The 11,553-nt window shown below is 38.7% G+C and overlaps 1 protein-coding gene across 8 annotated transcripts in view; it reads left to right on the forward strand.

Moving 5' to 3' along the window:
- The window catches only part of PTPRM (protein tyrosine phosphatase receptor type M), a 480,832-nt gene extending 469,935 nt beyond the window's left edge, over positions 1–10,897 (forward strand). For all 8 annotated transcript variants that reach the window (XM_080378965.1, XM_080378966.1, XM_080378970.1 and 5 more), the window contains 4 exons: positions 1,485–1,610; positions 3,349–3,512; positions 5,616–5,751; positions 10,002–10,897. In XM_080378965.1, the coding sequence (XP_080235091.1) occupies positions 1,485–1,610; positions 3,349–3,512; positions 5,616–5,751; positions 10,002–10,055 (480 nt within the window). In that variant the 3' untranslated portion in view covers positions 10,056–10,897. The remainder of the gene's footprint in view (positions 1–1,484; positions 1,611–3,348; positions 3,513–5,615; positions 5,752–10,001) is intronic.
- The last annotated feature ends 656 nt before the right edge of the window (positions 10,898–11,553 follow it).

Consider the following 11,553-nt stretch of genomic DNA (forward strand, 5'->3'; position numbering starts at 1 on the left):
CTTGGCTTCCTAAAACAGCTCCAGCAACAGCTCTGCTTATTACCATTTAAGCATTTTTCAAAGATCTGTAGTATTCCTATGTGTTTGAAGGATGTGTACTAAATTGTGCACATGTTAAATGATCTGAGCACTGGCATTTACAATAGCTGTATGGATTGTATATTGCTATCCTGTACACTAGCGTATTTCATAATAAAAATTTTTGTAAGATTTAGACAATATTTGGAAAGTAAATTGCTCAGCAGACTGAATCATGTTGGGGGGTTAAAATAAATGAAAATATATTTTCCTTCTCAAAATTTCTGTTTTTAACTTAAGTGAACTCCTGCAAATCAGACCCAGTTTTCTTTTTAATTGATGTAGTAAATGATTATGTTTTCCTAAGATGTAGTCATCTCTAAACGGCTTTTTTGAGGACTAAGTGTTACAAGAAATGCAAAACAACATCTGGAGTAAATGTGATTTGTCAGCTCAGCTCTGGATCACCAAGAGCAATGCAGCAGGATGAAGACCACAGCTGTTTTACTGAATAAAATAAGGTTCCAAATATGACATCAATGCTTCTGCAAGCAAACAAAATTTCATGATTTCGTACTTAATTTTGGTGAATGCTTGCAAAAGCTATGTGCTTGAACTGCTCTAAATATCCCTGGGAAAATGTCATTAGGAGTTTTATGGGGAAAAAATGGACAAGCAGAGTCTACCTTCAAAAACCTGCTTGCAAAGTGTTGATTTAATCTTTAAAGCATTAACACAGATGATAATTGGTTCCTGGATTAAGCCATTGTGATATTATTAGACACTAGAACTGTGCAGGATAATGGTAATACTGCTTTGTGATCTTTAGATGCCTAGAAGTAATGTTTTCTGAGCACTAAAGAAAGCATATTTTATTTTTTGCTATTTTCAGATGGCATTCATAAGATGAAATTGAGCAGTTGTTGAAAATTTAAAGCAATGCTGGTATTAACTGGTATCATCAGTCATGGGTGAAACAGATGTGAAAGTTAACTCCTAAGTTTTGAGAGCTGATGCACCCTTCATAGTATAAAGCACACATTCTGATGTAGCTTGAATTATTACCAACTTTTGTGGACAGCTGGAGATACCAAGCTTTTGGTCTTCAGGCTTCATGCTGTCTCCAAGATATGGTAATATTTGACAGCATCCCCCTGTCCTGTCCTAACATATTACAGAATTGATGTTGAGTGTCAGAAATGTGTTACTCCAAATACCAGAGAATGGCGAGTACAGAGTATTGCATGTTCAGTTAAGTGAAAAGTGAAAGTTTAAACTTGTTCCACATAAGTAAAAGCGGAGTGCTCCAAACCGATGGAAGGTGGTGTGCTGTGTATTTTATAAAGATATTGTGGGAGAATTTCAGTAATAAATGTAGCACCAAGAAAAATATGGAAGTTTATATTGAGGCACCGTGAAATTCAAAGCCATTAACTGTGTTCTTTTGTGTTTGTGGTCCTCTATAGCTGTGTCCTCAGTACTGGCCAGAAAATGGAGTACACCGACACGGTCCTATTCAGGTGGAGTTTGTGTCAGCTGATTTAGAGGAAGACATAATCAGCCGGATATTCCGAATTTATAACGCAGCCAGAGTAAGGATGTTATTTGCAAAACAATTTTGTCTCAGTAGATGACTCTACTCAAATCACAAAAAAATGACAGTAAAATTCACTTACAACCATTCTCATTTTTCAGCTTATTTATTTGAAAGCAATGGTGCAATACTGAGTCACACCATAATCAATGAGAAAAAAAGCCTTCTATGTGTAATTAAAGTAAAAAATATTTTAATGCATATCTCAAGTGCGTTAAATGCAAATGAAATAAAGGCAGTATTCAGATTGTATGGTAGCCAGGAAATGCTGAAATCAGTGCTGTTTTCAACAGTTTGAAATTAGCCATCTTGAATACTTGTATCCCGTGTCATGCAAAGCAAGCTGCGCACCAATACTAGGCATGTTTTTCTATACCAGTCTCGGGCTTTTACCCACTAATCACACTTCATAGTACATGTAAGCACTTCAGAGGGACAAGTACGTTCTCATATCCAGCTTTTATGCTTCCATAAATTTGACAGACTAAACAAAGCACGTCTTTCAAGCTGAGTGGAAAAAAAAGATTCCACCACAGCCCAGGCGTCTCTTCCCATCCAGGTGGAGGGAGCCTTTGCAATGGACTGGAATCAGTCACGCAAGAACCATAGCTAGGAATAAGCAGCATTCCTCTGTAGGAGTAGTAGCTCTCAGGACAGTGAAAGGCCCCAAAAACATGCTAATACCTGATCAGGGAAGCAGATTGTGAGCCTCAAGATACTTCGTTAATACTAAGAAGGCCCTGCATTCACGGCAACTCTGGCAACATAAAAACACAATCCCTAGCAGTGTTAATGTGAGCTTTAGCAGGCGTTGGGGCTGGCTGATGTGCTTGGGGAAGAGAGGCCATCAGCTGAAAGAAACTGGCCAGGAAATCAGTAGGTTCCAAATTTTGGCATAAAGCAGACAAAACCCGTTGAAGAACATATCTAATGCTGCATCCACTTTGTCTCAATCCCTCATCTTGTTAATCTTACCTCCTCTCTATTACCTCTTACTCTAGAGAAAAAATCATAATGTCAATATTTCTGTGTGTTGCTCATTTTAAAAGTGGCACTAAAATGCCCTCACTTTGCACAGAAGTGAAAGTGGCAAATCCTAGACTACAAAAAAAGTTTTCATGTGTGTGTTTATTATGACCTTTTCAAAGGACTGTAATTTTCTGCCACTAATACTTGTTCTATGCTCCTTTTTTATTTAAAATCACCATAAAGCAACTGTTCAGTAACGTTTCACCAGAGGGGTTCTGACTGCTGCAGAAGCACACAACAAAATAAAATGTAGTTAGATTTTTGATAAGCTGGAAACATCTGAGGGTTTCATTTCTTTTTTTCTTAATGTTTCCTGCTTCAAAATATCTTGAGAAGTTTTGACCTTTCTTGTAAAAAACGACAGAGGCACACAAACATTCTTCAAAATGCTGAAGCATATAAAAAAAAGGTAGATAACTGAAGTTGTGTTGCAACTCCCTCTTTGCTACCAAGTTACAGCTATGATCTTATTTGCTTGATCCTGCAGCTGAGATCCTGCTCTATTCTAGTCTATTTGTTTAAAACCTCTTGTTCTAATAACTCTGTTGGAAATTAAAAGTCATAACTCCTCAAGGGCAGTTGAGATTACATTAGTAGCTTGTCAGCAGTGATCTGCTTGAACAACTTTCCTCACTGATGCAAATATCTAAATTACGTACCAAAAAAATGCTGGGTTTTTTTCCTGCTTCTTGTCTGAATCTCCACAGCCCCAAGACGGCTATCGGATGGTGCAGCAGTTCCAGTTCCTGGGATGGCCCATGTACAGAGACACTCCAGTGTCTAAACGTTCCTTCTTGAAGCTCATCCGCCAAGTAGAGAAGTGGCAGGAAGAATATAACGGGGGAGAGGGACGCACAGTTGTACATTGCTTGTAAGTACTGAAAAAAGAGAGAAAGTAAGGGAGTACTATTACAGAAATTTGTGCCAGGTTTTACAAGATTTGTGAAGAAGTGAAGAGGCGAAGAGGCATCTATCTAAGCTGGAACTGGATAAATAAACTGTTCATTTACAAGCTTTGAATACAAGAAGAATTATATGATTTTTTTATGTAGATTCATAAGTTTCCCTCTCTGTCCCGTGGTAGATCCCTGTGAAAAGATGATGGGTACAAGTTAACTCTATTTTATATAAGATGTCCAGTGACTTTTGCAAATGGAAAATGTGCATATTTATTCAGAGTAAATCAAAACTGTACCTTCAGAACAACGTACCTTTTATTTCTACAGATAAGGACTGTAGAAATGAGTAGTATTGGAGGGGTGATTCCTCTTCCAGACATAAAGCACAGAAGTAAACGTGACGTGATAGACCAGTTACAATGATCTTGTAATTGCCTTACCTTTCTGTAATAATGGTATATATTTTTGTCCTCCTGTGACCTTTGTGCTCCACTGATGCAGGCTCTCATCCATTCTGCCACCATCCTTCTTTTGATAGGGCCTAATACTTGTACATGCCGTTTAACCTCAGCAGTACCTGATCTTTTAAGACTGGGTCTTCAGTGCTTGAAGTTGTATCCCTCTTCCTCTAAACATCTGTTTAAAGATGCTGCCATGACAGAGAAGGGGCACGCTAATGGGAAAAGCACATGCTACCACACTTCCAAAAGTTGGGACCCAATGTTAGAATGATGGAGGAAAATCCAACAATGAATTAATAATTCCCACTATCACTGACCTTGAACAAGTCATTGCTCTTCAGTTTCCCCATCTGTAGAATGGGGGTAATAATGCTTTCATCAAAGGGGCATTGTGCAGTGTGATTAATTAATGTTTTGAGATCTTTAGCTGAAAAGACCCTTTTGAAGTGCAAATTACTGTTATCTCTGAGGTGGCTGATGATATTAAATAGTTGTACAACATCACACATGCGTCACTTCCAGGCAGTAAAGAAAGAAAAAGCTCTAGTATAATCCTTTTAAATTACTTTATTTTAATTAAAATTCTCAAAGAGTCCCACAATATCAGGCAGTGTTTTGGCAGCAGAGAGCATTCTATTCATACTGTCTGGATGTGACAGATGTGCGACGTTGTATCTTCCTTTGAAAATCAACCATTTGCGAAGCTGGTTTGAAAGGCCTGCTACCTAACTAGTCTGCACTCTGGTAATTACTAAAGTTTATTATTTTCGGTGAAGCACAGCCTAAAGATTCTGATTAGAACAGCTGTAGAAATAATAGGGTTTCCGGAAAGAAAGATATTCTCTTAAAGATTAAAAATAACTGGGGCTAAAGTATTATTAAATACTGGTTTTGATCATGCATATGAACGTTTGTGCCTGTTTTCTTTGTTAGCAAGTCACTTTGGGTTCTCATCCTCCGATACTGTGGGTGGAGGGGGAATATATACACTTCTAAAAGTAGTCATTGCCAGGCAGGTGGCCCCTCTGCCTGCTGCCAGGGGTGAACACATCAGCCAGGGAATATCGCAGCACCACCTACTGCCATGCCAAATGCACAGCCACCAGAAGGGCTCCTACAAATGAGACTTTGGGCACTTTTGCTGTCCCTCCGAAATGCCTTTGGGTCCAGGAGAAAAACACCAAGATCTGGAATAAAAGAACTCAAAGATCCACTTTCTCTATAACATTTCCAGGCCTGATGCTCACTGCAATCGTGTGTTTACGGCACGAAGGGGTATTGAACAGAATCTAAAAGTACCTTGTTCTTATTTTAGCATCCTCTTTGTGCTTCTCAAGTGTTCACTGAAGGGTGGTGCAGAACTCAGCCATTCAGTTCCCTCCAGGCTTTCAGTCTGCTGAATTCTGAATTCTGAATTGCTGCTTTGAGATCTTTCAGCCCATTAATTCCAATTTAAAATTATGTTCTGCTTAGAGTTCGGCAGCCTTTGGGGGCAGGAATGTTCTGTGTTTTCTCCCTACTGGAACTCATGCCTTTTGTAGCCATCCCTGGTGCTGTACGAACTTGTAACATAAAGTCAATTGTAACTGAGCCATTTTATCACTTTTATTGTAGGAATGGAGGTGGCCGCAGTGGGACATTTTGTGCAATCAGTATTGTTTGTGAAATGCTTCGACATCAGAGGGCTGTTGATGTATTCCATGCTGTGAAGACACTGAGGAATAATAAGCCTAACATGGTGGACCTTCTGGTATGAGCTTTTTAACTGCACCACTAAATAGAGAATGTTCCTTTTTCTCAGAAGACTCAGTAAGATTTCCAGGATTTGCAGTGGGAGTTGTTCACAAAGCAAGCAAGTCATTTTCAAAAGGGATAATGAAGTCACTTCACTTGTAAGAGTATTTTTACACTTCTTTCTTCCCAAGGAGACTTTGTCTCTGTTCATTTGAGTTTTTTAAGAGTTTTAAACTTTCAGCCGAACATCCTTATTAATTTCCTTTTCTAGCAGGCTGAGCCAAGTGGAGTGCAGCCCTTGCATAGTAGAAATAATAGTTATGTAAAATGAAATGCCAGATTTTCAAATTATATATTTTATAAATAGCTTAATCGCCTAATATTTATCAAAGCCATGAATTTCAGTTTGACATCCAGAATATTGCATTTAATTACGGTTGCTGTATCTCGTAGAAAGATTAAAGAAGTTCAGAAACAAGGGGCTATGTGCAATTATTTTCCTAGAGAGTGTTTTATGAGCCTTTTTTTTAAATGGAGAATTGCTGAAGTGCCAGCTGCTATGCCAGAAGAGCTGCAGAACAGCTTAAACCAGCAGGTTCTTACACTCCAGTGTATAGTTCTATACTTGGAGATGGGTGTAGCATGGTACCTTATTCTGAAGCCTGGGCTATAAATGACACTGTTTTACAACATCCTGCTGTAGAGGCAGCTGTATTCGATTTAGCATCATAGGCAGAAGGAAGCAGTGTCTGGGCAGCTTCAGGGATGCTAAACCAATCTGAGCTACTTTTGCAAGCTCTGGTTAAAAAAGTTTGAGTCATATTTCAACATCATTTCTACAGAGTGCCCAGGGTGAGGCAGGAGGCATCTCGCAGAACTGGTCCAGCCTCTTGTAATTTTAGGAAAGATCCTCCTCTCTTGGATGAGTTACTGAGATCTGGGTGTGAAACACGCTGCAGAATGTGCAGAAAGCAGGAAGGAAGAGTGAGGCTTTCAGGCTCATGTGTGGATGGGTAGGGTTATCCACTTCCCCACCACATGTATCACTGCACCTCGTCTGTCCCATGGAAGAACAGCTCCCACCACATCCTCCATCGCAGTGCTCTCACTCAGCCTACCTGTGCAGTCCCAGACCCTCCCCTAGGCCCTGCTCTGGCCAGGCTCATGGAAAAAAGCCAGATGTTGCCAGCTGTGCGAAGCAGGGAGGGAGTTTACAAGCAGCACCACGGGGCCATGAGTCAGCAACTGTGGATGTTGTAGCAGTGAGAAACTATCAAGTTTTTGCAGTGGTGGGAGGGAACAGCTTAGCTGGCTCCTCTTCCTGTAGTTTATATTCTCAGGAGGAGAATCATCATGCTGAGAACCTTACATTTTTATTTCCGAGATATTAAGAAAAATGTCCTACTTCTTCATTCAGATAGTATAATTTGGATAGAGACTTGGCAGGCCTGCTGTTCTCTGTTCTCCCAGAGCTTAAGTCCACAGAACTCACTGATCTCTTATTCATTTATAGTATAAAAATAAAAAGAAAATTACCAGTGTGAAGATGTACAGTTGAAGAAAATGTTCTCTATAAATTCCCATTGGTGACAGTTCTCCAGGTATAGATTTGTCAGGCAGCTGTCTCCATTTTTCAGCAGAGAATTTTTTTAATCAAAAGCTAAATGTATTATTTTAGAGTATAAAAATAGCTTTTAGCAAATTGAGGATGGTATTGAGAATATCTGGATGGCATTGAGAGGCTTTGTAAGGCTTTTCCATTAGGAGACTTCAAAACACTTGTGAAGGAGATCAGTATTGTTTTCCTTGTTTTACAGAGGAACGAAGGCAGGAGACGATCAGGATTTTTCCCATCATCATGTAATTCACTGACAGAGCAGAGTTAGAACCACATCTCTTCAGTCTTGGTCTGCTACGTTGTACGAACAAATATTTGAGTTAGCAAGGTTTCAATTTCCGTGTAGATTGTTTCATGGTAAAAGGGAAATGGAACATCGAGTTCTTTTCCTGATCCTGTTACTGACTTTATCCTTTATGACCCTTCTTATATTAAAGTGTCTTTGCCTCAGTTTCTGTATTTGAAAAATGAGAACAATAATATTCATCTACATTTGTAAAATTCTGTGGTAAAAGATGAAATGCTCAGAATTATAACAATATTTCACAAAAATAGTTTCAAGACTGCTTTATCAATACCTGTTATGCACTTTCTGACAAGAAGAAGGGCAATGTTTATGGCCCATACTTAGAGATTCATCTCTTAATTTCATTGAAACATTTGGGTTTCCTGCAAGTGTAAAAATCTGAATGCCACATCCATATGATATGGAAATCTATGAAATTCAGCCATCAAACAAAGGTAACACATGGTATTACAAAATGTGTTACAGACCACCCAAAGCATTTTGTGGTAAATGTTATTGGACCTACCAATAGGTGTCCTAGGGGGAAAAAAAGTATATATGTGTGTGTATATATATATATATATATATATATATATCTGAAGCTAGCTAACATAAAGAGACTTTTAGTATCCACCATCAAGTGAATAGTAAAAATGTATGAGGGACACACATGAGTGAACACAGTGGGAAATAATAGAAGTCTGCTCTTTAAGACAGGTATTCAGTTTACTAAAAATGGCTTATTCTGCTGGATCAGTAAATCAGCACAAAATGATCATAGGAAAATGGAAACCGATGAGTGCCTGATCTCATGTTTTGAGCTGTTATGTAGTTATAGAATAATTTTCATTTATTTAGAAACATATATGCAAAATAAAAGCAGAAAAGGAATAATTTACATAGTACTCCTTTCTTTCCTTTCTTCTTTTTTATTCTTTTCTCATTCTGAAGAAGACACAAGCAATTTATGGAACCCTGCAGGATCTTAAAACCTTACATGCAATTCATTCATAACTTAGGTGGTACGTCCACAGTGGATTTGCTTTCTTTTGAAGTGACAGCTCTCAACAAAGGAACTTAGAAATTCTCCATGCTTGTTAATGGCTTTTTGATTGTTGCAATATTATTTGGTCCTTACATGTTAAGGTTGACTCTCCTTTCAGCTAAAATTTGACCCAAAAGCACAAGTACAGGCCGAAAGAGTCAATCCTTTAAAATGTTTGTTGAATGAAAAATAAAACACATCTGAAGTGTAATTCTAACCTTCCTGCTTGTGATGTTGGGAAGGTGAAGGCTGAGTGCTCTCAGGTAGTTAAGTCTGTTGTTCCTGTGTGATAGTACATGCTTAGTTATCTTTTATTATCTGATTCAAGTGCATAAGAGAAAGAGGCATTTCAGCAGCAGCAATAGTCATAAAACTGGCAAGTATTTCCAGACTGAATTTTTAGAAACCAGAGCCCTTGGATTCAGGGAACCTGCACCTACTATTTCTTTCAGCTTTTTTGTTTCATTTAAATGTTTGTAGCATTGCTCCCTATTGTGAGTAGCAAGAATGAAAACAGAAGAGGGATACATGTGCCCACACAAAGCAGTGAGGCCATCAGTGACTGCCATCAGAGCACTGGCCTCTCTATACCGCTGAAGATGTGAAAGGGGCGAAGCCACAGCCCCTTGGCTCTGAAGGCTGCAGACTGGGTTTGCATGCCACAGGAAGGGTATTTCCCTGGAACTGGCCCGGTTTCCAAGCAGCTGCAAATAAAACCAGTTGGCACCTGAAAACTTAGCCCAGATAACAGCCTAACTTACGCATCACCATTAATTGCTAAAAATTAATTGGAATTAATCCAATTACTTTAGCTCAGACCTGATCTCACAGCGTGGGTTTGGGCTGTATGTAGAGAAGGAACAGTAAGCAGCTCTTGCCCTGAAGCGTTGCAAGTATATGAATGACATTAAAATAAAAGTTACGACCTGGGAAGTACTAGACACTGAGTCTATTTTAAGATAACATTTCCAGGGAGAAACGTCAATAACTCCTATTCAGGCAAAGTGCTACATGAGCATTTTGACAGATGACAGAAGGGCTGCAAGTCAATTTGCTTACGTGTAGTCAATTTTTCTCTTACAAGTCTATTAGAGCAGCTAAATACGCATCTAATATAAGCAGTACCATAAGTGACTGTGTGTAGTGTCTATTGTCTGGTTAATATAAAGATTTTCTTATCTGAATATAAATTGGATTTGCAAACTGGTTCCCTTTGACAACAGCTGAAAGTAAATAATTTTAACAGAAGAGAAATATTGATCCCCTTAATTAAGTTCCTTCAATAACTGACTTTGTGGTTTTCTTTTGATTTTTCAGGATCAATACAAATTCTGCTATGAAGTGGCTCTGGAATACTTGAATTCTGGCTGATTGCATAAACAGCACAGACAGATCCTTCTTTCACCACCACAAACAAAGCAAGTTGCTTCATGATATCTGTGTAAATGAGATGAAGACTTCTCAGTGTTATGCTTATACTGCTTTGTATAATTGGCTCTTTTTAAGAGCCCAAAAAGATGTTTATAAAACTGCTTGCACTGCCCGTTTTCCACAATAATGCCGCTGCTTGACACCCATATGAACGTACACCAAACCACATGGCAGTTGTTGAACACTGTATTCGTACATAGCCATTGATGTGGTGAAGCAGCATAGTCCTTTGGTAAATAAGAGAGCACAATTATATTCTTATGAAGGAATTTGTACTTTTTGGTTATATTTCGTTGCCTGTGATTCTCAGTTATTGTCACAGCCTAGTGTACATTTTTGTTCTGTGGAGAATGCTGTCTGGCATTTTGATAAGATATTATTTTAGTTATATTTGTATTCTAACACGTGCATAATAAATGAATCATATGTAGCTTATCTGAACTAATGGAAAGACATATACCAAATCATGTTAACTTTGTTGAGTTGTGATTTCTTCTATTTTGTACCATTTCAGAGAGAGAATCTTGATAGAGATAGGGTTAGAAAATGCAAAATACAGGATGCTCAGATTAATATATCCAAAGCTTTTTCATTTGTTTATATTGTAAATACTTTTTTGATTTCATCAAATTATTTATTCATTGAAATTAATTTTTTTGTGAAGCACAGTGAGTGACAATCATTTTTATTAAGCCCTGGAAATGCTTACTGTATGATAGTGTAAACATTTGTTTACCTTGTATGGATTCTCAGCTCAATAAATAATTACATACATGATAAAATCTCATTTGATTTAATATCTCTTGGCATCTGAGTGCCTTCAACTAAGCCTCTTTTAAGATTAATTCTTGTAAATACTGAGCTACCTCCAGAGCGTGGTCATTGTGTGATCCGGTGTTGATCCAGCCAATAGCAAGATGTGCCATGCCAATATATAAAAAGAGGTGGATTGAATGTTTAAAGATGCATATGCACAAATGCAGAACCTTAAAATCACCCTGCTGTATGAAGAAGAGATGATGTTGGGCTTGCAGTACTCGGTCTTGTCGCAGCATTCCTCCGCAGCCCTGGGCATGCCCTGCCATTCGCTCTGGGATCGCTGCTGCAAAAGGGGTGATGGTGCATCTGTTCTTGGGAAGAACAACTGCTGTGAGGGGGAAGTAATTCATCATGTTAAAGATGCTAATGCTAGAATGACTGGTGGGGGATTTGAAAGCAAGTAAAAGTGTCCTGTTACTAGGGCTGTTACCGGTACTGCCAGTGGACAGGTTTACACCATTAAAGCTCTTGCTTGTCCTGAGAAGGGCAGTACTGCGCTTCCATGGTGTTTGGATGGTTCCCTTTTCTCCAGAGCACTCACTGGTGTCTGAACAGGCTGGGACTCCCCTTACATTCACGGGTACAGGAAGCACAGCAATGAAGAAGCAAGAAAGCAGAA

The sequence above is a fragment of the Falco punctatus genome (assembly GCF_963210335.1).
Source record: "Falco punctatus genome assembly, chromosome: 3".
In the NCBI taxonomy this organism is placed as follows: Eukaryota; Metazoa; Chordata; class Aves; order Falconiformes; family Falconidae; genus Falco; species Falco punctatus.